This window comes from Saccopteryx leptura, chromosome 2 (genome assembly GCF_036850995.1).
Source record: "Saccopteryx leptura isolate mSacLep1 chromosome 2, mSacLep1_pri_phased_curated, whole genome shotgun sequence".
Classification (NCBI taxonomy): Eukaryota; Metazoa; Chordata; class Mammalia; order Chiroptera; family Emballonuridae; genus Saccopteryx; species Saccopteryx leptura.
This window is the reverse complement of record NC_089504.1, coordinates 351,885,413-351,912,977: the sequence shown is the minus strand read 5'-3', so window position 1 is coordinate 351,912,977 and position 27,565 is coordinate 351,885,413. Positions and strand designations below refer to the sequence as shown.

General features: G+C 45.1%; 1 protein-coding gene across 2 annotated transcripts in view; it reads left to right on the top strand.

The window, feature by feature from the left end:
- The window catches only part of CA10 (carbonic anhydrase 10), a 498,781-nt gene that overhangs the window by 382,742 nt on the left and 88,474 nt on the right, over nt 1-27,565 (top strand). For both annotated transcript variants that reach the window (XM_066364602.1, XM_066364601.1), the window contains exon 5: nt 7,281-7,466. In XM_066364602.1, coding sequence (XP_066220699.1) covers nt 7,281-7,466 — 186 coding nt within the window. The remainder of the gene's footprint in view (nt 1-7,280; nt 7,467-27,565) is intronic.

Sequence of the window (27,565 nt, the reverse complement as noted above, 5' to 3'; positions counted from 1 at the left end):
TTTAACTATTGAAAAACCTATTGTTTTTCACTAATTATAGCTGGTTACTGAAATTTCTTGGAAAATATTAATGTAATGCCCCCCATTTCAACTCTACCATGTTGATGTAATGATTTCCCTATATTTGTACATTTATATTTTTTTCAAACCTTCTATGAGAAATAATACTACAAGCCTTGGCATGGTAGCTAAGTTAGTTAGAGCATTGTCCCGAGATGCCATGGCTGCGGGTTCGATCCCCGATCAGGGCGCGTGCAAAAATCAACTAAAGAAGGCGTAAATAAAATGGATCAGAGGATTGATGTTTCTCTCTCTCTCTCTCTCTCTCTCTCTTTCACTCTCTCTCTCTCTCCCTCTCTATCTCTCTCCCTTTGTCTCTCTCTAAAATCAATAAACTTAAAAAATCATTTTAAAAAATAATGCTACAATGAGAAAAAAAGATAATATTGACTGACATGCAAGCTCATCAGGCATATCTGTGGGCCATCTGCCACCTTTCCGCCTCGTGCAGACAGTCCCACCCAGTCTCAAGCCAGTGCAGTTGTCTGCGGGTCCGGACATGGAGGCACCTCCCTGACCTGCAGGTTTCGCGGGGCCTCTTCCTGGGATGAACTTCACCCGCCCAGTGATCGTTCATTCCACTCCTCCGCGTTCCTGGGCGGGCGGGGGGGGGGGGGGGACGCGGGGGGGGGGGACCCCCGCTGCCTTTGCCCCTGCCCTGATCTGAATCTCCAAACTGGAGAAGTGAACGTCCCTGACACAGTGTCCATCTGAAACGAGCCGAGATACTTGGCATTTGCTCACATCAGGGTCGTTAGACTTAGACTCAGAAGACCTTGGGTGTGCCCCGTCACCATCACCGTCACTGTCACCGCCAGCTGTGCCATCCTGGGGGAGTCACTGCGCGTTCACCAGCCGCACTTACTTCCCTCCTCTGTGAAATGGGCGTCATTTCTCGTCTCAATCTGCGGTGGGTTAAAATAGAACAAGAGGACGAGGAGGCAGCCACAGGCACCCGGGAGAGCCCCTGCCGCACCAGCTAGCTTCTCCATTCCGCTCTGTCTCCTGGTCTGCATCCTACAACTTTTTCAGCGCGCTGTGCACCAAAGTAGCTCATTGGAAACACAGTAATTAGCATCGCAGATGAAATGACACTGCTGCAATGTTAATTACTACAGTGCAGATGTACCGTTAGATATCATACATAATGTTGTCAAGCCTTTATTTTTAAATTAAAGTGCAACAAACCATACCCTGTCTACACAGCTTTTTGTGATTAATACAAATTAATGTTATTTCGGTGTCTAGGGAAAGGGTGGGGAGAAGGAGGTGTTGCATCTCATTGTGAGGACACGTAGGCAAATGGGAGAATTTCAGATAGATTCCCCAACATTCCTTCCCCCACTCTGCTCTCGACTAAACGGAGAGTGTGAGCTCCGTGAAGGCAGGGATCGTGCCTGGTTTTACTCCACATATTTAGCATATAGTCACATACATTGAATATTTTATTAAATACTGACAAAATAATGAATCAATCAATTAATCAATATAGAATCATGTAAGCAGAGGGGGTCTAAAAGTGGAGTGGAGAACTAGAAGGCTCAATGGATTTATTCTTCCTGACTACCCTGGTTTCGTGTTTGCTCCGTGGCCTTCAAAATGATCTTGAGCCCTGGCCGGTTGGCTCAGCGGTAGAGCGTCGGCCTGGCGTGCGGGGGACCTGGGTTCGATTCCCGGCCAGGGCACATAGGAGAAGCGCCCATTTGCTTCTCCACCCCGGCCCCTCCTTCCTCTCTGTCTCTCTCTTCCCCTCCCGCAGCTAAGGCTCCATTGGAGCAAAGATGGCCCGGGCGCTGGGGATGGCTCCTTGGCCTCTGCCCCAGGCGCTAGAGTGGCTCTGGTCGCAGCACAGCGACGCCCCGGAGGGGCAGAGCATCGCCCCCTGGTGGGCAGAGCGTTGCCCCTGGTGGGCGTGCCGGGTGGATCCCGGTGGGGCGCATGCGGGAGTCTGTCTGACTGTCTCTCCCCGTTTCTAGCTTCAGAAAAAAATACAAAAATAAATAAATAAATAAATAAATAAATAAATAAATAAATAAATAAATAAATAAATAAATAAAATGATCTTGAATGCATCTCATGCCTGGAGCTTTAAGATCTGAAATGGGAGACAAGTGACTCATGACAATGCAGAAGTCAATTAAAGTTCTCCGTTGTGATATTTAACAAGCAGCACGATATCCCAGCATGCTCGGGGAGGTATGGAAGAGCACCATGGGTCCTTCCGCATCAGCTAGGCACCCGTGCAATGAGTCAAAAGGAAGGGAAGGAAGGGAATAAAAATGACGTGTTTTATTTACTTACTTCTCATCATAACCTCATTGGGGACATTTTTTGTCTCAATTTTTTGTTGTGACAAAATATACATATAAAATTTTCCACCCGAACGGTTTCTACGTGTACATAGTACATGCACTTTGTCACACAACCATCCCTCTCCAGGATTCTTTGCATCCTGCAAAACTGGATATGGAAGCCCACTAAGCAGTAACTCCCCCTTCCTCCTGGCCCTGGGCACCGCCATCCTGCTGTCTATCTCGGTGATTGTGACTCCTCTAGGCACCTCCTGTAAGTGGAGTCACTCACATTTAGAGTAATTTCCAATAAGGAGAGATTTACTTCACTCGTTCTGGTATTTGTTTTCTATACGCCTCATAACTTTTTTATCCGTCATTTTCATAGGGGAAGTTGTCTTATCTCTACCTTGCAGTTAAGGAAAGTGAGGCTTCAAGAAATTAACTGAACTGCCCAAGGTCACCAAGAGGCAGATTGGGAATCTTTTGACTCAGGAGTTCTTGAGTCTTCCCTCGGCTGTGTGCCAGTGTGTTTTCTAAGTGTTGCGAAAATGCAGACGAGCATTGTCACTGTCTTGATTCAGTGGGTAACAATTTTCTTAGGAACATTAAACAGATGCAGATGAAAGGACTTCCAGAAGCACAGAGAAGCCCAAGATAACCCGCCCAGTGGGGCAGAGCAGGTGTCCTATAGGGATTCAGAGCAACTCCTCTTGTCCTGCCTTGCGTAGCTGAGGTGCCCATGGATGTCACAGGTTGAGTCTCATGGCTTGTTATTCCTGCCGTTTGAAAAGAGTTGGGGAGATCCAGCCCTGCTCTGCGGGATCAACTCTCCAGCGCGGATGGGTTTGGCACTGGAGAGGAAGCACTGTAATAATGAGCACAACATTACATCCCGACTTTGCCTAAAGAAATATCCCTGTTGTCTAAAACTGTTATCTCTAAGGATGCTGATTGTTTTCTTTTTGTACGATAGTGAGAAAGTGGAGGGGGTGTAAGGTTTCAACAATAAGTCATCTATTTTTATGGTGGACTATTATACAACCATTTCAAAGTAATATTGCAGAACAGTTAATAACCTGGAAGTATTCATTAATAAAAATTATATATTATATGTTTGTTATATTTTTTATATTACATTAATATGTTACATATGATTATTTGCATGTATATATAAAATCATACATGTGAAAAATGATTTCTTTATTTATATACATATATAAAATGATCTCATTAAAATATGGATATATATAATTATAAGTGTGAAGAGGACATATACAAAAATTTGAGTGGCGATTATTGGTTGAGTGATTGCGGGTGATTTTTATTTTCGTCAGCTATTCTATATCTTCTTAACCATAAGGCTTGTATATTATCTTAATAATAGGAAAAATACATTTTATTTAAAGATGAATGCAATGTCAAACAGATATGTCACTAATCTTTTTACTGCAAAGGAATTTGTAATTGGGATGTGGCAAAGACAAGTTCTCATGATCTCACTGACTACATATATATCTATTGGAGATGGGAGAACAGGGATCATTTGGTAACAAGGAATAGATAACTTAAGAAAGAAATGAATTTATTGGTAAAGTGTCTGAGAAGGTACAGCTCAGGTCCCATGAAGGAGCCGGGTAAGGAGGTACACAGGGCTCCTGAGGGTCAAGTACCTAGCTGTTCTCTCCAGTTCCCTCTCTCCCTCTGCGTGGTTCCCTCGTTCGCTGTTGGCACATCTGCCTTTTTATTTCTTTATTGAATTTCCTGGGATGACACCAGTGCACCAAACCATACAGGTTTCAAGTGCACAACTCAACAAACCACCATCTGTCTGCCGCATCATACACCCCTGCCCCAAGCAACGTCTTTCTGTCCCCATTTTCCCCACTAGGCCTCACCCCCCTTCCCTCTAGCCACCGGCACACTGTTGACTGTGTCTGTGTGTTATGCATGTCTGTTTTTTGGCTACTCCCTTCACCATCTTTCACCCAGTCCCCGCATTCCTCCTCTCACAGCACACCTGCTTTTCTTCTCTTTCTCTCTCTCTCTCTCTCTCTCTCTCTCTCTCTCTCTCTCTCTGACTCTCTCCCAGGTCTAACTCCAGCTGCCTAGCAGATTGTTGGGGCCCCAATGTGACTTTCCAGTTCAGACACTCAGCAAAGACTGTGCAGCGTTTCTACTGATAGTTCTAGACTCACAGGAGAGAGAAGAAGATTGGTTTAGTGTGTATCAGTTAGCTTTTGCTACATAACAAGTGACCCCAAAATTTAGGGACTTTCAACAACCCATTATTTCACTCCCAAGCCTATAGGTCTGTGGGCCGCTCTTCTGGTCTGGGCCCAGCTGAGCAGATTCTGGCTGGGCCAGTCAGCTGGTGGGTGACGTGGGGAATGGCCAGCCTGGAATGGCTTCTCCTAGGATAACTCCACTCACTATGGTGTCATCCTGCAGCAAGCTATCTCAGGCTTGTTTGCATGGTGATCTCCAGGTTCCAAGAAAGAGGGAGAAAGCATGTCAGGCTTCTAGAGGTCCATTCTCAGAACTAGCATGTGACATCCACTCCATGCTATTGGCCAAAGCAAGTGACAGCACCAGCCCAGATTCAAGGAGTGAAAAAATAGACCCCTATCTTTTTCTTTTTTTTTTTTTGTATTTTTCTGAAGCTGGAAACAGGGAGAGACAGTCAGACAGACTCCTGCATGCACCCAACCGGGATCCACCCAGCACGCCCACCAGGGGCGACGCTCTGCCCACCAGGGGGAGATGCTCCGCCCCTCCAGGGCATCGCTGCGCTGCGACCAGAGCCACTCTAGCGCCTGGGGCAGAGGCCAAGGAGCCATCCCCAGCACCCGGGCCATCTTTGCTCCAGTGGAGCCTTGGCTGCGGGAGGAGAAGAGAGAGACAGAGAGGAAGGAGAGGGGGAGGGGTGGAGAAGCAGATGGGCGCTTCTCCTGTGTGCCCTAGCCGGGAATCGAACCCAGGACTTCCGCACGCCAGGCCGATGCTCCACCACTGAGCCAACCAGCCAGGGCCAATAGACCCCTATCTTAATGGGAGCAGGTACGAAGTCACATTGTGAGGAGTGAAATCAAGGGAGGAGAATAATTCTGGCCATGTTTGCAATCTGCATATAACCTGCCAGAGACCCAGGCTGACACAAGCTCCATCTTATAGCTGCACCACATTTACATATTTCTACATCACCTGCTTGGTTGAGGTAGCAAGGGAAGAGGGAGACTGGAGACTTGTGTGTAAAGTTTTCATTGTCTCAGCCTGGAAGTGACACTTGTCATGTCCCTTCATAGACCATGACCAACACCCATCACATGGGCTCCACTTTATGTCAAGATGGTGGAATGATGAGTCAATGGAGTATGGCGAGCATGACTGTCTCTGCCACAGTGAGCATTCTATTGTACAAGACTAAACTAACCAACTGTTTGCAAGACTAGTGTCAGGAAGGTGGAGGGGCAGGTAAGGCTAGTGCGAAAAAGGTATCAGAAGTTATAGGAAGCCCTTAAGGAATCCATAGAGCAGAAGGTTGAGCCCAAACGAGTCAGAGTAAGCAGGAAGAAAATGCAAGGAACTCTGCATCCAGTAGCCCAGGAGCATTCTACCCAGACCCCAAGCTCTTCCTTCAGCTTTAGATCGGCTCCTAGACCTAAGTCAGCCCAGACGACTGAGGCAGCAGAAGTCACAGGGAGGAAGCAGTGTTCTAGAATCAGGTGTTGAGAAGTGCTGAGGTAATAGGAAAATGAAGCTGCACATCAAGTTCTAAGAAGAAAGAAGGAAAAGGAACACCAAGCAGTAAGTTAGCCTCTTGCAGGAGCTGAAGCAAGATGGACTCAGGAGGCCCTGGCCGGTTGGCTCAGCGGTAGAGCATCAGCCTGGCGTGCGGGGGACCCGGGTTCGATTCCCGGCCAGGGCACATAGGAGAAGTGCCCATTTGCTTCTCCACCCCCCCTCCTTCCTCTCTGTCTCTCTCTTCCCCTCCCACAGCTGAGGCTCCACTGGAGCAAATGATGGCCTGGGTGCTGGGGATGGCTCCTCGGCCTCTGCCCCAGGAGCTGGAGTGGCTCTGGTCGTGGCAGAGCGATGCCCCAGAGGGGCAGAGCATCGCCCCCTGGTGGGCAGAGCTTCACCCCTGGTGGGCAGAGCTTCGCCCCTGGTGGGCGTGCCGGGTGGATCCCGGTCGGGCGCATGCGGGAGTCTGTCTGACTGTCTCTCCCCGTTTCCAGCTTCAGAAAAATACAAAAAAAAAAAAAAAAAAAAAAAGATGGACTCAGGAGGGAGGAGTCAGTCTGGGAAGCTGGTGTGAATTTCTCTAGCTTAGCACTGAGGCCAGCAGCTGTGAGGAGGGGTCAGAGCTCTCAGTCTCTGCAGCATCTGGTTGCAAAGGTGAGAGAGGGTCCTAACCAAGACACACTGGACTGGACACTTGAGACGGCAGACCTAAGCCTTCAGGCTCCCACCAGGGTTTGCTCCTGTTCATCCGTTTGTTTTCCTTGCATCTCAGTTGAGCTTTGTAGCATCTCACCCCTACTTACTGCTTTCTCCAATTTCTCACACCTGAGATTTGAACTGTTGCAGTATCTCTACATCCCAAATATTTATGGTAAGAAGACAAGTTCATTTTTTTTATAAGATGCTGTGTCAAAAATATTAGACCCAGTTGATGAGGTCTCCTTTGAGTTTCTTCCTCAAATTCCTAAATGATGATGTGGTTTGTGCTGTACAGAAGGTATCATAGAATCCAGGTAAGGCAGGAATGCCCTCTGGAGAGGCTGCTGCTCCCTATTCCATCATGGATCCAATCTAACGTCCTCCCATCAAGAGGAAGCCAAAGGCCTGGGTCTCGGCACCATACCTGGTTTGGTGAGAAATGCAAGGCGGAGAGCGTTGATTGACCTGTTGCCCATTGCCTTACAGGTCAGTGGGACCATGTACAACACTGGAAGACACGTGTCCCTGCGCCTGGACAAGGAACACTTGGTCAATATATCAGGAGGGCCCATGACATACAGCCACCGGCTGGAGGAGATCCGGCTACACTTTGGGAGTGAGGATAGCCAAGGGTCAGAGCACCTCCTCAATGGACAAGCCTTCTCTGGGGAGGTAGGTCCAATCGTTGAAGTCCTAAGGTCCAATGCTATTTAATGAGATGTAGTGTCTCTTTCATGGTGGGATAACAGATGGAAAGATTTCTCTGCAATCTATGAAGCAAGAAGGTCTGTACCTTCTTTCTCCATCTTTCTTTTGCAAGTTGACATGGAAGTCTATAACGAGCTTCCAGTGTTGACCAGGGAAGGACGGCCCCGAGTGCAAGTGGATATATCCTTGTGAAACATTGGTGCACCTCTCTTGTGGCTCATGCCCTGCATTATCTCCAGTGCATCATTTCAACCCCAACCCCTTCCCTTTCAGGTACATCTTCACTTACTTCTATCTGGGCAATCAACCTCTCATATGTCACATAAGATAGCAGAGATTGCACAATTCTCCCTTCAGGTAGAATGGGTCTTATTTGCACTAAACTCTAACTTACTGTGAAATAAATGTCAGAAAACTAAATAGTCACCATAATTGGTGAGTGTCACTCTATGCCACCATCAACCCAGACAGAGCTTAAGCCAAAGCAGTGAGCCAACCTACAGTGTCCATTATAGGATGAGAGCTACAGTTGAAACAGATGACATCTGGGTCATGACACTTGAGAAGCAGGGTGTGTTTTTATTTGACCTCTTTTCCCTCTCATACTTGAGGGTGGTTACCAACTAGGGACCAAGGGTACTAAATCTCCTATAACTAGGCTTCTGTTTAAGAAGCCTCAGTAACTAACATCAAGACAGCTTTGAAATAACAGAAGTGTGTATCTCAATATCAGCTTGGTCTTTTTAAGTTTTTGAATCAAGATCATGTTTAAACCTGGCATTGTTTCTAATATGGTAAGGCTGAGAAAGAGATGCAAAACCTTAATGAGTCCAGTAGCCAGATTTTGATAATTGCTCAAAATGTATCAACTGAGAACCTTCCTAGGCATTCTGCTAGTTACCAGGAATACAGATATTAAAACAAACAAGCAACAACAACAAAATAAAACACAGAGCCCCTATGGTGGAGGAGCTTGACTAGTCCTATGTCCAATCATTCAAGTATATGTAATCATCCTGTAATGAAGACATACAGAGGCCCTGGACCACTCAAAAGAAAAATTGACAATTTTGACTTGAAGAGGTCAGGAGAAGCTTCACCTTTGAACAGGCTGAGAAGAGAAGCAATGTAGAACAATTTTAAAAGCATCAGGTTTAAAGTCAAAAAGACCCTGAGTCTGTACCTCCTGTTTTGAAACATACTTAACTGTGTGATCTTGAAATGGCTACTTGGTCTTTCTAAGGCTGAGTTAGACAGCTTTCCAGGTTAATTTTGAAAATGAACTAGGAGTCCAGATGTAAGGAGCACGGGTACTGGATAGCTGATAGACAACAAAGATAAAGCAGGAAATGAGGGACAACAAGGGCACCAAAGCGAGTCAGGGCACTGTGTACTGGGGAAGCCGCCCATGGATGGCATCTGTGATCAATTAGTAATGGCTGTGCAGAGGACCGGGTTGAGCGGGAATATGGGTCTCCTTCCTGAATCTGTAGCAGAAATTCTACAATTGATTAGAGACGTTTGCCAAAGGCACTGTAACAGGAAAACCTCAAGAGTTACAGATCCTAAACTAGAATAGGGCAACAACTTATGAATGGAGAGTGACTAGAGACTGCCCGTTCAAATTAGAGAATATTCAAAATTAGATAAACTTATCCTTTGAAAAACCCACGTCATGTTAAGAGTTGTGATGGTCTTATTTGTTGACTTGCTTGCTCATGTATTTGTGTGCTGCTTTTTCATGGTTTTTCTTCCCCACTGTACTCTTCTATTCCAGTGCCTATCACAAGATATAGCCTTGGAGTAAAAATTAACTTATGAAAGAATTTATTCAACTAGTAAATGAAAACATATAGATGGTTATTTGGCTCAAATCTTTATATTGTAGAATTCCTTAGAGTTGCTTGTTTCTTCAGTATGTAATAAGGGGGCTCTGTAATGTATGGATGAACAATTTTAAAGTAAATGAGAGCTTCCAAAATCCTTAAGGGAAGCATATAGCAATTTGGTCTGTCAATGTGTTAGTTTTCCTAGACCTACTGCAGAAACCAGGTATCAGACACTCCAAGGAACCAGATTTTAAAGCTCCCAAGAGAGTCTGATCATGAGATTTGTGAAGGGCGGCCTCAATAGTACATCATTAGTGTTTTCAGTGAAGAAAGCATTTGCAAATCAGAATTAACTGGGAAATCATTGTCAAAATATTTACATTTGAGTCTTTCTCCCAAAACAACTGAATCCAAGTCTCCAGGGTGGGGCCCAGGTATGTGCATTTGTAAAAATTGCTCCGAGAGATTTTTGTTAGTGACCACTGTGCCAATTTCAGCTCAGTTTCTACCTGAATTATCCCAGTTTATTTTAAGCAATGAGGACTTAACAAAGGCATACAGCACCAAAATTAATTATAAATGAATTGCCCTCTGAAATGGCAAAGCTGTGTGCTTCCTAGACGGATGGGATTTGGAGAACAGCTTCCAAAGCAGGGTGGCCCCACACACACACACACACACACACACACACACCCACACACACACCCATCCATTGCTCCAAGGCAAACGAGCATTAGCCCCAGCCTACGCACAGTTAGACCTTGTCCTGGGTAGACCACGTCAGCTGTATCACATTTCTTTCCAATTCAGCGGTCTTAGTATGGCTGGTCTATAGGCTGTAGGTTTAGGTGCAAGAAATCAGAATGTCGGAAGCACCGAAACAATGGCATATGGGAAAGCAGTTGGATAGGCATGTGGCCTTTGCCATGTTTAAAGGGCTCTAGTGAGCACTAGAAGTTTGGCATCTTTTTTGTTGTATTAGGGAAAAGATCTAGTTAGAATCCATGGATGGAAGTTTCAGAAAAGTGGAGCTCAGCTAAATATATGTTCTGTTCTAACTATGAAAGCTGTCAATCAACGGAATGAGTTTGCCTCTGAAAATAGCAAATTCCCATCACTGGGAATATTAAGCACGGAATGGAATTTGAGGACTTCATAAGTGACTCACATCACTTTAGCTTTAAGGCAACCTTCTCATGCTGAAATTCCACACAATCCATGGTTTCCTTATAGAAAATGCCCTCCTACTGGATTCCGCTGAAGGTTAACCCCAGTCAAGGTTAAATAGATCCCATCCTGTAAGTTAACATTTTATTTCTATTTTGTGCTGTCTTCATTGCCACCTTTTGTTTTTGCCTATCCACTGAGAGGACCCAAGTAGACACTTCAAGCAACAAAGCATGTGTTTATTTTGTTGACAATGAATAATCGCGTCGCCATCTGCCCCATCTCTCACTGTTGATCATGATAAGTCAATTAATGCCAGGCATTTTCCTGGGCACCGTGCAACCGTCGTTATCTGAAGAGCTGTAGATTAATTGCCGTCTTGTCTAGTGAGGTTATTGTAATTGATGGGAATCATTTGCTTTGTTTTATAAAGCGGCATGGATGTACGACGCAGTCAGCAACTGCGTTTTCATAAAAATTATTCATGTCCTACACCACGAACCCCTGGATGCCTCGTTGGGGTTGCAGATAAATGAGGGTATTCAGGGATTCAAATGTCTCGATTTCTTTTTTAAGAAGAGAAAATTAACCGTTTTTAATAAGGAAGACCCTTAGCTTGCTAATCATGTCTAAGGGGTTAGATTAATATCCAGTAGAAAGTAGGGTGTTTGTGAAAGGAAACAAATACGTGAACCAGGCAAAAGATAATCTTCGGAAAGAATTGTGCCTCTGGATTAAGTTCTTCTAGTGAGGCTGACATGAAGAATCTTTCTTATTTGGAGGAAACTGGAAATACTCATTTTAAAAACCTTAAGTTCTTCTTTTCAAAGGGGTGTTGGAGGGACACTGACCATCGCACCAGCCACATCAAGGGGCACCTGTGGCCAGAGCGCCCTGTTTATTTCATCCGCTCTTCACGTGGCCACTGGGCTTCCGCCTCGCGCTGAGCTCCGCAGCCCGCCTCCTGTCGGAGAAGCACAGCTGTGCAGGAAGTACACAGCCTGGCCCCTGTTTACATGCTTTGCAACTTACTTTCGTTCGTTTATTCGTTCAGTTAACAGATTTTGGTTGAGTGCCTAGCACGTGAATAAAATAAAGAAAATCCTGCCTGGAAGGTGCTTACAGTCTCGCGAGGGTAGACAAGTAATAGATATAATAAATGAGTAAATTTACATGGTAAGTTAGAATATGATCAATGCAATGGGAAAAGAAATATATAGATCGGAGAAAGGAGTATCAGAGGATGAAGAGTGGAAGTATATGAATAGGGTGATCAGTGTTAGTTCATTGAAGGGATGGCATGTGTGAGGTTGCCATGGGGATGTCTAGGGCAGCAACAGCCAGTGCCGTGGCGCATTGGAGTGAAGAAAGCTGTAAGCCTACTAGAAAGAGCAGGGGGCCCTGGCCGGTTGGCTCAGCGGTAGAGCGTCGGCCTGGCATGCAGGGGACTCGGGTTCGATTCCTGGCCAGGGCACACAGGAGAAGCGCCCATTTGCTTCTCCACCCCCTCCCCCTCTCCTTCCTCTCTGTCTCTCTCTTCCCCTCCCGCAGCCAAGGCTCCATTGGAGCAAAGATGGCCCGGGCGCTGGGGATGGCTCCTTGGCCTCTGCCCCAGGCGCTGGAGTGGCTCTGGTCGCGGCAGAGCGATGCCCCGGAGGGGCAGAGCATCACCCCCTGGTGGGCAGAGCGTCGCCCCTGGTGGGCGTGCCAGGTGGATCCTGGTCGGGCGCATGCGGGAGTCTGTCTGACTGTCTCTCCCTGGTTCCAGCTTCAGAAAAGTACAAAAAAAAAAAATTAAAAAAAAAAAAGGAAGAGCAGGGGCAGCAAGGTAACAGGTTGGCAGGGCTGAGAGACGCACTGGGGCCAGGGGCTGCTGCAGCGCGTGTCCTCTCTGCGTGGGCTGTGCGTGGGCTTGGCTTTTACCCTGAATGAACTCTGAAGCACAGTGACATCTGTTCTCCCAGGGAATCAGTATACACTAGCTGAGGGAGGTTGCCCTTAGAATTATTTCCTCCTTAACTGGGGAAACAGAGGCCCAACACCATCCAGACAATAAATGCTTGAGGTTGGGCTTAGCTCAGGTCTTCCAATTCACAACTTTGCTTAATATAGACCAAGTTTTACCCACAGACTCCTTAATAATGACTGTTCACCTACTCTGGGCCCTAGCCCAGTGGGGAAATTCACAGACCTATAGGCCTTGGGGCCTGCCTTTAAGGAGTCAACAATCTAGTAAAGGCTTCTGTCTCCTCAGACTAGAATTCCCTGTAGTCACAGAGTGGGTTCTGCTTTTTAATACTTTTCTATGCATATTTGGGCATATTGTTGAACAAAGAGATTGAATGAGTGAAGGAAGAGAGTTTTGAAAGACTGTAGCTTTCAGAGTGCCTAAATTATGCCTAGCGTATCATTAGTTAAATTCTGTTGTCATAATGGCAAACCTAATAAAGTTAATGTCGATGGTAACAGAAGTTCTAGGCATTTTGTTAAATTATTTACAGATACAGGGTAAGTAAATTCTTCAGGGTACCTGGGAAGAATAATGGAACAATTGATAGCTGCTGTGATAGAAAAAGTCATTTAGATTCCTCATTTCAGCCCTGGAATTACTCCCAGGATCAAACCAGGGAACTTGTCTTTGCCAATGCTAGGAGCCAAAGTTCTTGATTCCGGGAGCCAGTCCCACCCAGAGTAGGCAAACTGGCCTTCAAGAAGCAAAGCAAACAGGTCAGAAGCCCAGATGGTGGTAGGACAGCTTATGACAATACCTAAGCAGATGATGATTCTGATCTAAGGATAGGAAGTTCTCCCTTTGGACATTTTTATAGTTATTTCTGGGGAAAAGCCCAGTCAAGTCAGCAGCTTCCAGCATTGCCAGTTTCAGATGGACACCATAGGGCAGCCTAAGAGAGAAGGCTGCCTGCTGAGCTCAGCTCATTATCCCATTGACTTCACCCTAACCTGATTCAGACTGCTGACCTGGTCCCACCAGGATGACATTATGACAGGCACCATCTTCCTCCGCTTGACCCTGATCTCCCCCCTAGTGTTCATCTAAAACAGGGAAGGAGGAATATCACAGACAGTATTAAAGGAATATTACAGATAGTATTATAAAGAAGCAATAACTGGGACTTGATCAAGGTTCATCCATGAACCTAATGGTTACCATGGAGACCATCACTGTTACGGCTTTTTACAAGTGTTGAATGGGTCTTCCTTTATTTAGTAACCAGTGACACGGCAGTGAGATACTGCTTCTAATCCTTCTATGAACTAGCCTTACTTTGTCAATTCATTTCCAAAGCCACAGGAATAAAATAAGTGGAAAAAGAAGGTGTGAATTGAGAATGATCTATTCACTAGTGCGCTGACCAATGTCAACAGGTCAGTAAAATTTGTAGCGGTGCCACCAAAGGCATAGACCTGCTATTGGAAAGCACAGGTCTGCCGGAAGCTTTCATCTGAAGTGTCAGTGTTCCAGGCCCCATAGAGCTCAGCTCTTCTGACCCACTTACTGGACAAAGGAAGAAGTCAGGTGCCGGAGAGGACAAGAGACCTGCCCAAAGCCATCAAGGTTCAGTGGCAGGATGAGGACCAGAACCCAAGTTAACCTGACTCTTGGTTTGGAATTTTTAATTTTTCAAGTAGAATTTTAAATCCTATCAAATTCCAAGAATCAAAAGGCCCTTCTGGGTCATCTGTTTTAGTTTTCCAGTAAAGCAGGTGTAGCCTGACATTCAGATTTCTGGCCTTAATGAGCAGAGCGCCATCACGAGGCTGATTGTACAGCCTCCAAAAGCTAAGGACATTGACATACTACTTTACAAACATGGGCCCTGGTGAGCGTCCTTGGGGAAGTAGATGTAGAAGTCACCCAGTCACCCTCAGTGAAAAATACCACCCGTGTAAGAACCACAGTAGTGCTGATTGTGAGCAGTGTGCCAGTTGATGGCTGGAAGACCGGGGTAGGAAATGAAATGTCTTACAGATCCATCGTTTGCTCTCAGTATGAAAGGCCATCATACTCTTGTATTAAGAACCTAAGGACATGAGCAGCTGTTCTGTTGTTTGAGTCCCCCTCCCTGCCCAGTCTCCCCAATAACTGTGTAGAACAGCTCAGTAATATGAAATATAAGTAATCTAGATAATAATATTGCAAAATTCTGTCATTAGATGTCTAGCCGTTCCGTGGATGTGCTGCTCTACAATTCAAAATAAAGCCGTTCAAAACCCCCAGATTCATTTGCTCTGACATATCGATAAACTTTTGCTGAAACAAAGCTAATCATCTCAATGGTGCTGACTTAATTGCTAGCCAGTTGACGGATAATAAACAGACCTGAGGATTAAAATATGAACTAATTACTGCGTTCAATTCCATTTACTTGATTTTATGTTCCATTAAATTTATTTTTTTGCGTCATTTCTGGTGGGAGCCTTAGATTAGTGGTCACCCCAAATGAATTACGCCATTTAGTCACCTGTGGCACGCCCGTGTTCAGAATTGGTTGGACAGGGCAGAATTCTGGGCAGTAAATACTTAGCTGAAGCAGCCTAGGATCCAGTGAGTGAAGGAATTATCCGTTCCCAAATACCAGGCAGAGTCAGCCTCTGTGAATCTGTACCCATGGCAGCAGTGAAAGGGCAGCCCTGGGCTCGTTCTCATGATTATTCATGGCGTCAGCTTGGGAGAGGCAGTCTCCAGGGACAGGAGTAGCATCCGCCGGAAGAGGGCTGCAGGGAGGAGACAAACACACCGTGGGGACCGGCCATCGGCCTAGGAGTCAACCACTTGGGCCACTGGATAGAGGACAACATTTTGACTTAGAAGATCTGACTTCAAGACCCCATTCTGGCCCTGGCCAGTTGGCTCAGTGGTAGAGCTTTGGCCTGGCATGTGGATGTTCTGGGTTTGATTCCTGGTCAGGGCACACAGAAGAAGTGACCATCTGTTTCTCCAACCCTCCCCCTCCCCCTTCTCTCTCTCTGTCTCTCTCTCTTCCCCTCCCACAGTCATGGCTTGATTGGTTCGAGCGCATAGGCCCCGGGTACTGAGGATGGCTCTGTGGAACCTCTGCCTCTGGCACTAAAAATAGCTTGGTTGTGAACATGGACCCAGATGGGGGATGCTGGGTGGATCCCAGTCGAGGTGCATGCGACAGTCTGTCTCTGTATCTCCCCTCCTCTCACCTGGAATAGAAGGATGAGAAGAAAAGACCCCATTCTGTCACTTGCTGGCTGTGTGATCTTAGTAAGGACAGAATAGGGCAAGCTACTCACCCCTCCTTAACCTTTTATACAGTGATATGGCCGCTGAAACTAATAATGCCATCCTATATACATGATGGGGCGACTGTGCAGCGCAAGGAAAACCCTCCTGTGGTTGAGCTTTTTAGGCTATAAATTGCTATACAGATCGGTTTTTGGAACTCATCTAGTCCCAAGTCCTTACAGATAAGACGTATAAAGATAATCACAATGTACTGATATGATTACCACCATCAGCTTTCATTTACTGAGCACGTACTATGTCTCAGGCATTGTGCTCAATGCCTTATCACACCCAGTCTCCACAAAAACAAAAAACAAAAAAAAAACCTGTGAGCTAACACTACTTAGCACCATTTTACATGTGAGGAAAAGAAACTTAGAGAGGTTAAAGAACAAGCCTCTGGTTACATGGTTGGTATGGGGAAGAGCTAGGATTTGAACCCAGGTCTCTGACTCCAGCTGTGTGCTGAGTGAACTTAGACCAGTCTCCTGACCTCTCTGGTTCTGCCTCTAAGTATCTGCATAGATAGACTAGTCCAGTCTTTCTAACCGCCAGTGCCGTCAGTTGCCCGAGATGACTTCACAGGCCCTCCTACTTCTGCATGAACCTTACAAACAGCCTGGATTTTGGGGGGGCTTTCCATTGAGATAGGAGCTCATTTCTTTGAGAGGCACAGTCGAATGTGAACTGTGACACAGCACCACTCCCTGCGCCTGCCGAGGGCCGGGACGCGGCACCACTCCGTGTGCCGGCCGAGGACCATGGCTTCACTCCCCTCCTCTCAGATGGAAGTTACGTTCAGATGCCCAGTTGTTTCTTCTGTCTCTTCTTTGAAATGCCATAAGCAAGGCACGGTAGAGCTGTACCTTTGTGTAGAACCACACCTGTCCCCTCGGTAGAGTATGACAAGCCACGCTCCCGAGCTCCGAAGTAACTAGGCGAACGCGTTCCCTTTCTTTGAATCTATTTGCTGAGCTAGAAATGTCTGGATTGCACCTTGACGAATGAATCCTGCAGGAGCAAAAGGAGCTTAGCCCGGAGGTTGTAAATCACACTCCCAGCCAGAGAAAAGGGAGAAGGTCCAGAGATCACCAGATCCCTGTGTCAAGACTCAGTGCCTTGCACCATTTTCTTTTTCAAAGCAAATCACTGTGTCTGCTTCAGGAAAGACTCATCACGGTGCACCCAGGGGGCCAACGCAGAACAGCTGCTGTGCCCTGAGGTCTTTGGTGGGGACCACGCATGTCCTGCCCGTGGCAGGGGCACGGCCTCTGTCAGGCAGATTCGTTTCCTGCCCAGACAGGGAGCCGCGACCCTGCAGCGTGAGCAGCGGTTAGCTAACTGTAGAGGTTAAGATTGCTAGCTATTTACTCCTGTGTTTGCCTCCTGGCTCTGTCACTTGTCGCTGTGACCTTGGGCAAGTTACTCGGCCTCCTTGTGCCTCGGTATCTTGGTTAACAGGATGAGGCTAACAGGGATAGCCATGCTCTAGGCCAGTGGTTCTCAACCTGTGGGTCGCGACCCCGGCGGGGGTCGAACGACCGAAACACAGGGGTCGCCTAAAATATGTATTTTCCGATGGCTTTAGGCGACCCCTGTGTTTTGGTCGTTCAACCCCCGCCGGGGTCGCGACCCACAGGTTGAGAACCGCTGCTCTAGGCTGTTCCCCCTGCTTTACTGGGGAATAGTTTCTATACAGTACAACTCGGCAACTTGCAATGTTTTCACAAACACACAGCCACGTGGCCACTGCTAGAACTATGACCTACGACACGTTCATCACCCTGAAAAGCGCCCCATGTCCCTCAGCAGTCAGTCTCCCTCCACCTGACCCCTAGCCATCACAGATCTGCCCTCACTAGAGTTTGGTTTTTCTCAGATTTCAACCAATGAACTCATACATTATGTAGTCCTTTTTTAAAAAAAACTTTACCTCTTAAATTATCATACATTATAACCTTTTTTTCCTTTGGCATATAGTTCTCCGAGCATAATAACAGGTGTGTAGATTTGCATAACTATTGTTGCAACCGGGATACAGAATGGTTCCTCCTGGTAGGGCTGTTTTGAGGATTAAGAGGAGCGGTTCACGTGCAGTGCTCGGGACAGAGCCTGGCACAACGAGTGCACACGACCTGGCAGCTTGTCCCAGCAGCTGCCTGCTTCTCCGAGCCCCCTCTGCCAGGATCCACACTTCTCTCCTCTATGCACGTGGAGCAGGAATCCAGAGTGTGTCGGGGCAGAAGACGGGGGGGGGGGGGGGTCTTATCAATCCCACCAACTGCTGTGAGTTGGTCCCAAATGCTTTTGCTCTAAGAAGACGATTGTCGTTTTCTGATCAATCAATGCTCCCTGGAGTAGGGCTGCCTGGAGGAGGTCTCCTTTTTTCTTTGCAAAAGGCACCATCCATTGGTCAGAGAGTTTGTCCTCTTCAGAATGGCACCTTTTTCTAACATTCACACGGTACTGGACAGACCAGGCAAGCCCCTGCTTAACAGCAGCTTAAAATTGTGGAGAAATTCGTCTGCTTGAGCACAGACAGGGAAGTTCACTCCCCATCCCGGCCTCCTGGGGGCGCCCTTCCGGTCCCCAGATAACAACTCATTCTTGCAGAGGGCACCAGCAAATAGAGAGTTTTCTCATTCCCCATGAGTCTGGGCAAAACCTTGAGCTGTCTGGATAGTGTGATCACATGCTCCACTTTGCCTGGGACAGTCCAGGCTGAGACTATTTGGTCCTGGTGTCATTATAATAGCCCCCCCCCCCTTTTACTCTCAAAAGTGTCCTCATTCTCACAGTGAATCATAGGGGGTCACCCTAGGTCTAGACGACCTTAAGCAAGTGACTTAAGCTCTTTGGATCTCCTTCCCCTCACCTAAAAAACGAAAGGATTGGAGTAACTTCACCAGGCCCCTTTTAGCACCAAGAGATCCACAGAAGTAAAACCTTCCTGCATAATTTTATCATCGCATAGAAACACTGACATCACAAACAAACACTGTGCTGTCTGAAAAGTCAGAAACATTGATCTACAAGAAACTCTTTTTGTTATCTTGGCGAGGGGGGCCCAACAATGAGCGATATAGATATAAACAATCCCCATCCTATCTCCTTCAAGATAAAAAGCTTGGGAAATGAAGTCCTTGGATGTGACACCAAGAATGAAAGCTCAGTGTTCCGCTCACGTGGGCATGCCACTCGGACCTGTCAGGACGCTTCCTGCACGTGCCCCGGCCACCACCGTGCCACACCCACACACACACGCACACCCACACCCACACCCACACACACGCACGTCCCCAGTCAGCATCACTCCTTCAGCTGCTCCCCAGGTAAAAGGCTGCTGTGCTTAATGCGGAATTTTACTAGAAACTGTGGGTTCCCCGCGAACCTTTTTTTTTTTTGCTTTGTATATTTTAACTAGCATTTCAGTGATTTCTCTCCACTGAGCAGCCCTGGGAAGAAGCCCCAGGAATTCTCATCATTACGCACTTAGGCTTAGTTTCAGTTCTGGTCTTTAGAGAACCGAAAAGACAGAATGCCCCTGTCACCATGAACCCCTCTGTAAACCCCTCTCGGGGCGGCGCTTAGCCTCCTTCACCACCAAACTAAGGGAGAGGGGCTTCGCTCCACCAAGCAGTTGCCGGCTCTGCGCCGAGGACCTCGGGGACATCCACGCAGTCCCAGGAAGCTCGAGTGCCACTTCTGGAGTATCCATTTACCTTGATTTACATTGTTTTAATTTTCTTAGGGGTGTTTTTTACTAGCTGGAGGGTGGTTTTTCCCTTAATTAAAGAGCAAGTCGATTCCGAGGCTCACAGAACAAAGCAAGCCCCTCTCGTCCCCTGTTGCGCCTGTCACTTCCTCCGCCTAGCCTCCCCCCTCCCGAGTGCCTGTCAGCTTTTCGCCACACCTGCCTCGTCAGCCTGGAAATGAGGTGGGGTGACAGCGAGGCACACGGCCTGTCTTTCAATCGAATCAACCAGCCTTTGGTTTTCATTCATTCAGTTTCCTGAAGCATAAGACGATTGGGGGGCGGGGGAGGGCTGGGGGGGGGGGGCGGGGGAGGGCAGGTTGTGGAGTGTTCTGATAGAAAAGGCTGTATTCAGTCGGTATAATTTGGCAAAAATTGACGAAGTTGAGCCAAGAACTGGGGAGCTGAGGGTGTCAACAGATGAATAGACACCCGGCCAAGGACCCCGTGGAGTTCGAGTTCTTCAGGGCATCTTAGGTGATGTTGGTGGTGGGGTGCAAATACCAGAAACTCACTCCAGGTGGGTTCAGCTCCAAGGGTAATTTACTGGAAGGCCTCTGGGATATGTCACAGGAGTGAGTCAGGGGTACTGGAAGCCAGAACTGAAACAGGGTCATGACCCCAGGAAGTACTTCTGCATGGCGGCTGCTTTATTCTCATTCTCTCCATAAACTGGCTTTCTGATTCCCTGTGCACGTGGGGGGCATACAGAGGCCCCTCTTAAGCTCTCAACTTTGGGTCCATTTGGATCAAGGTCACTCTGGACTGATTGGCTGACAAGCTCTTTATCCCAATTGCAAATTCTTCCAAAAAAGAGATTTGACTTTTCTAACCTAGATCTGATGTTTGCTCTCTGGCCCAATCAACTGTGCGTGTGGGGTGCGGGTGTGTAGAGAAATGGGTCTTGGGGGACCTGTTCCTATGGCGGGAAGAGCAGTCATAGGGAGAAGGCAGGCCCTGTGTCTGCAAACCCTCCAAACACATCTGCTACGGCGGGGAAGATGAATAGTTCCTCTCGGTTCAGCCTGATGAAATCCACAAGCTGAAGTGCTGCAGGCACTTTGGGCGCAATGTTGGAGAAGGCTTTCTGACATGAGCAGGATCTGGAAAAAATATATATATGAACACGGTGAAAATAGGATAAGAGCATCCCAGACAAGTAGGACTACCGCTTCGTAACAGAAAGCGTAACTGCAGCCAATCCCTCATGTGCACTCAAAGAATTTAGCATCTTGTGGTTGAGTGCCACGACAATCTTACTCATCACGGGATCACGGGAACATCACTGGCACATCACAACCTTGGCATTCGTCTTCCTGGCTGCTGGCACTGCTCCCGCCCTCCTTCCTTTCTGCCAACGCATAAACCACAGGGTAGGCTCAGATTAGTTGCTTAGGGGTTGGCATTGAGCAAATACATTCAAGTGCCAGCACCACCACTTATTGTGCGCCTTCTGACAAGTTATATAGACTCTTCCCAAATGAGAAAAATGGCAATAGCAACGTCAACCTCAGAGGGCTGTCGTTCAGATAAAATGAGAGAGTCGGAGGTTAAGAACTCTAGCACGGTGTCTGGCAGAGTGGATGTTAAGAATCTGTTTTCTCCTCGGGTGAGATGATGGATTTAAAAAAAGAATATGGACTTGGAGGTAGATGTGGTATAACATGGGGATACAAGAGTTAAAAAAGGACTTCTCCCTAGAAAAAGGGGAAGATTTATAACATAAAAATGGGCCTTTAGATGTGTCCTCACCTCTTGTCTCACTGCCAGTTGCTAGAATTCAGAGCACAAAACAAAAAGAATTGTTTCTATTGCTCACAATCACTCACCGGCTGGGCACCATTTGGCCTTTCTCGGTATCAAGCCTGTTGGTGTGAACCATCCTGTGTGGCGGATCCCTCTAGCGCCCTGATGTCACTCGGAGACCACCTTGTATAAGCACAGGTGTTAGTCTGTGACAACTATGCCTAGTATCCATCTCATCCAAGCCGCTGCAACAAGCCAAGGACCTATTCTGTCCCTCGGGTTGGCTTAACTTTTTAAAAATTTAGATGTAGGACACTCTTCCAAAAGCCTTTCAAATATCAAAGTCTAGGATGTTCCCATTGGGATAGTTCTCATTATTAATGTTCTGAAAATGCCAAGAGTTTAGAAACACACAGCTTTCTGGGGCAGAGGCTGAGCCTGATCAACACTGTGGTTTATATTATTTAATTTTGGCGCTCGTTTTAATTATAAGTGAAGTTCAGTAGCAGTGGACCTGGACTATCAAAGATGCATTTTGTCCATACTGGTATGTATTCACTTTCTGTTTTTTAAAAGGCGAAAGAATGTTTGCTTGAGATAAGAGCTGGGGATCAGGGTTAAATTTGCAAAACCAACTACTTCCTTTAGTTATAATAAGATTGGCTTCGCTGCAGATACACGTTAATCCCCTAACTTTGCACAAGTCCCTGTTGATTTTCTGGGCAGAGTTACAAAACATTTCTACTAAGAAATAACGGCCAACAAGATCAGAAAGAGAATCTGACTCAGGAGAACCTATCCTCACATCGGAAGGCTTGACAACGTCAACCCAGTGTATCTAATAACTTTCTTATCCAGGACACAGAAGAATGACTAATTCAAAATAATGAATAATTTCCAGACTCCGTTTCATGAATTATATGTATTCCTCACAGATCCATATTTGAGTCCTTGTGGTGTGAACTGCTTTGAAAAAAGGTTCCAATGTGAGTAATGCGCAGTCTGTGTCCTCGGGGGGCTTCTGTTTTGGTAGGGAGATGCATCTCTCTTGCCGAGTTCTGTGATAGAGGAAGGCATTGCCCTACAGGGGGACACAGAGGCAAGCCTGTCATTCTCTGCACTAACATTGCTGACATGGAGTCATGAGCACATCCAGACTGCATGAACTGAACTCTTGGCTCTCCTGCTGGTACTAGCCTTGGGCAAGTTATTTACCAACCTCCATCTCAGTTTCCTCACCCGTCACGTGGAACAATAACGGTACCAATTTATGCCTTGCTGACATGTCTTCTTTGCTGATTCATTGGCCATTTGAGAGACATGTCTATTCAAGGTTTATTTCTCCTTGAAATGGTTTTCTGGAAAGAAGCTGGCACTCCATATCTACATCATTAGAGAAAACAGACGTTTATGAGATTTAGCAGAGGTGACATGATACAGGACAACACATGCCAGGTGCAGCTGTCCGTCCTTTCTGGGTTTTTCCAGGCGTTCCTTCTCTACCGTCATTATGCAGCGACCCACAGCTCGTGTCTGTCTATCCCACTGGGATGCCCAGAGAGGGCTGCAGGGGGCCGGATGTTTGGGAGGGGTGGGCAAAAGGTGGCCTGAAACATTGACTGTAAAGGGAGCTTTAGAGATCCTGGGTTATATTTCATGTAGAAATACTGGAAACTTCCACCCACAATGTCAGTTTCTCCTCCAAACAGTTTTCTCAGGCATAGGCTGGTGGGCACGTGACGCGAACGCCTCTTCTGTCACCAACAAATGAGGAGAGAGCGGGAGAATTTACACTCGCCTGAACTGTAGACAGTGTCTGAAGCGAGGAAAGATGGTTGATTGCTTGTGAACTTGGGAGTGATAACTGTCAGGAAAAAAAAAAACAAAATGGCAGAAAGGAGGTGGAGATTAAAGAGTCATGGTTGCCAATTGGTTGTCATGCAGGCCTAGTTATCTAAAGAAAGTGCCCAAGACACGATTATGTAGTAGGGACTTCCCTCTACCCTGGGTGTTGATGTTCCTGTTGATGAGGGCACCTGTTCACTCACTGGGTCTGGGGTGTGTGTGTGTATGTGTGTGTGAGTGTGTGTGTGTGTGTGTGTGTGTGTGGCTAGTTTAAAGTAATGCAGAAAAAGAAAGCAGGTAAAGCAACTTGAAGGTACCACCAGCAGTGAGGGCATGCTGCTATTTTTAATAAGAAGGTCAAGGTCAGCATCACTGAAAAGATGGCATTTGAGCCAAACCTAAAGAAGGTGAGGCCTGGGCCTGAAGGTAGGTGGAAGAGAATCTCCCCAGAAGGAACAGTCAGTGTTAAGGCCGGAGTCTGAAGTTTGCCCGCCCGGGGCATTTGTGGGACCTGGAGGTAGTCAGGGGGGTGGAGCAGAAGAGGCGTGAGGTCAGAGGCAGGGGTGGGGCATGGCAGATTGTGCCGGTTTTGTGGATCAGTGTGAGGACATTGGCTTTCCCTCTGGAGGGGAAGAGGGCCCCTGGAGGGGAGTGACATGGTATGATAATGCCAAGCTTGTTCCTGCATTGGGAGCTGTCCTCTCTTCCCCTGGGCCTTTCATGCCTGACTCCTTACTACCTGGATCACAGCTGAAATTGTCTCTGACCACTCAGTCACTCGCAGTCACATCACCCTGGTTTAATTCTCTGCTCAACATTTATCACCCGCTGATCATTTTTCTTGTTTATCCATTAACCTGAATATTTTCTTTGTTTTTTTCATTAAAAAAAAACAATTCCATTAATTCCCCTTCTTTTGAGAGTAGGCAGGACTTAGTGACTTGCTTCCAAAGAAGAGAGGAGGGAAAAGGAAAAATAATAATTCCAGAAAGGAGAAACCTAAACCAGGTGATCAAGGGTAAGACCACCAGGGATGTCATGTGGATAGCAGCTTCCCTGACAGGATGATGTGATGAGGAGGGTCCTTTACCTTCTAATATGCGCTCAAGAATCCATAACCCGGGCCTGACCTGTGGTGGAGCAGTGGATAAAGCGTCGACCTGGAATGCTGAGGTCGCCGGTTCGAAACCCTGGGCTTGCCTGGTCAAGGCACATATAGGAGTTGATGCTTCCAGCTCCTCCCCTCTTCTCTCTCTCTCTCTCTGTCTCTCTCTCCTCTCTAAAATGAATAAATAAAATAAAATAATTAAAAGAAAAAGAATCCATAATCCTTCTATTGTGAGAACATCAGACAAACCCACATGCAGGAATATTGTACAAAATATCTGATTAGCACCCTTCAAAAGTGTTAAGATCATGAAAAAACAAGAAATAGACACTAGAGAAGATCGATAAAACTAAGAGTTGGTTCTTTGAAAGGATAAACAAAACTGACAAGACTTTACCTAAAAATAAAAGGAAAAAGGACTTGAGTAAAATCAGAAATGAGAGAGATGTTACAACTGATATCACAGAAATACAAAGGTTCATAAGAGACCACAATGAATAATCATACTCAAATAAGTTGAATGATCTAGAATAAATGAATAAATTTTTAGAAGCATACAACCTGCCAGGACTGAATCATGATGAAATAGAAAATACAAACAGAACAAGTAAGCATATTGAATCAGTAATCAAAAACCTCTTGACAAAAGTCCAGCTTCATTGGTGAGTTCTTTGAAGCAGTCAATGAAGAGTTAATACCAATCCTTCTCAAACTCCTCTAGAAAAATAGAAGAGGAGAAAACTCTTCCAAAATCATTTTATGAGGTCAGCATTACCCTAAAACCAAAACCAGAGAAGGATGCCACGAGATAATAAAATGGCAAACCAATATTCCCAATCAACATAGATGTACAACCTCAATAAAATATCAGCAACTAAATTCAACAATATAATAAAAGAATCATACAGCATGATCAAGGAAGATGTATCCCTGGGATGCAAGAATGATTCAATATATATAAATTAATAAATGCAATACATCATATTAACAAAATGAAGGATAAAAGTCATATGATCATCCCAGTAGATGCAAAAAAAGCACTTGATAAAATTGAACATTTATTTATGATAAAAACTCTCAACGAAATGGTTATAGAGGGAATGTACCTCAACATAATAAAGGCCATACATGGCAAATTCACACTAACATCATACTCTATGCTGAAAAACTGCATTTCTTCTAAAATCAGGAATAAGACAAGGATGCCCACTCTCATCATTCCTATTAAACATAGTGTCAGAAGTCCTAGTCAGAGCAATTAGGCATGAAAATCAACAAAAAAATCAAAGACATCCAAACTAGAAAGGAAGAAGTAAAACTATCACTATTTGCAGATGACATGATAATTATATATAGAAAACCCTAAAGTGTCCATCCCCCCAAAAAACCTGTTAGAACTAATAAATTCAAGAAAACTGTAGAATACTAAAATTTGTTGTATTTTTATACACTAATAATGAACTATCAGAAAGAGGAATAAAGAAAACAATCCCATTTACAATTGCATTGAGAATAATAAAATATTTAGGAATAAATTTAACAAAGGAGGTGAAAGACCTCTTTATTAAAAACTACAAGGCAGTAATGAGAGAAATTGAAGAAAACATAAATAAGTAGAATAATATTTTGTGCTCATGAGTGAATGATTTAATATTGTTAAAATGTCCATTCTACCAAAAGCAATCTACAGATTCAAAGCAATCCCTATCAAAATTCCAATAGCATTTTTTAAATAAGTAGAACAAATGATTCTAAAATTTGTATGGAACCACAAAATAATTTTTTAATAACCAAAACAATCTTGAGAAAGAAGAACAAAGCTGGGGATGTCACGCTCTCTGATTTCAAGCTATAATAATTGAAAAAGTATATCAGCATAAAAACAAACACTTAGATCAATGGAACACAATAGAGAGCTCAGAAATACAAGCCACACATAAATGGCCAATTAATTTATGACAGATGAGCCAAGAATATACAATGGAGAAAGAACAGTCTCTTCAATAAATAGTGTTGGGAAAACTGGACAGCCACATGGAAAACGATGAAACTAGACCACTATCTTCCACAAACATTAACTCACAATGGGTTAAAGACTTGAAAGTCAGACATGAAAACATAAAACTCCTAGAAAACACAGCAATAACCTCTTTGACATGGATTTTGGTGATGATATTTTGGATCTGAAATCCACAAGCAAAAAGAAATAAGTGGGACCACATTATACTAAAATGTTTCTGCACAGCAAAGAAAACTAGCAACAAAATGAAAAGGCAGCCTACCAAATGAGACAAAATATCTACACTAATAGTATATCTGACAAAGGTCTAATACACAAAAACACAAACAAGTCAATAAAAAAATGGGCCGATGATGTGAATATACATTTTTTCAAAGAAGACAGACAGATGGCCAACAGGTGAATAAAAAGCTGCTTAACATCATTAATCACCAGGGAAATGCAAATCAAAACCTCAATGAGATATCACCTTACACCTATTAGAATGGTTATTATCAAAAAAATAAAAAATAACCAGTGTTGGTGAAGACGTGGAGAAAAAGGGAACTTGCATACTATTGGTAGGAATGTAAATTGGTACAACCACGGTGGAAAACAGTATGGAATTTCCTCAAAAAAATAAAAATAAAAGCAGAGGTACCATGGTGTCCAGCAATTCCACTTTTGGGTATTTATCTGAAGAAAATGAAAACCCTAATTTGAAAAATGATTGCACACCCACAGTCATTGCAGCATTATTTACAACAGCCAAGATATGGAAAGAGAAGTGTCCATCAAGTGGCTGAATGGATTAAAAAAATGCGCTCTATCTACCATGAAATATTATTCAACCATTAAAAAATGATGAAATCTTGCTATTTGAGACAACATTGATGAAACTTGAAGGCATTATAAGTGAAATAAGTCAGACAGAGAAAGATAAATACTGTTGTGCCTCTTATAGGTGGAATTTTAATACACACACAACAACAACACAAAAAACCAAGTTCATAGAGAAGAAATTGGTAGTTGCCCCTCATAGGGGTTGGGGGGTACGAGAAATGGGTGAAGGGGCTATACATTTATTTTAAATTGTTTAAAAATGTGCATTAAGTTGCAAATGCTTTTTATTGATTAGAAAATTAACCACAAATTAACATGCACACCAGGGATCAAGAATTTAAGATTTGTGAATAATTATACATTTACTATTTTAAAAGTATTTATTGACATGCATGGTTAGGACAGGAGTTACTGCTAAAAGTCAAAAAGCAGCTCTCAGTTTGTCAGAATTTTCTCTGAAGGAAAAACGATCATGAAAAACATAGAAAGACTGAAGA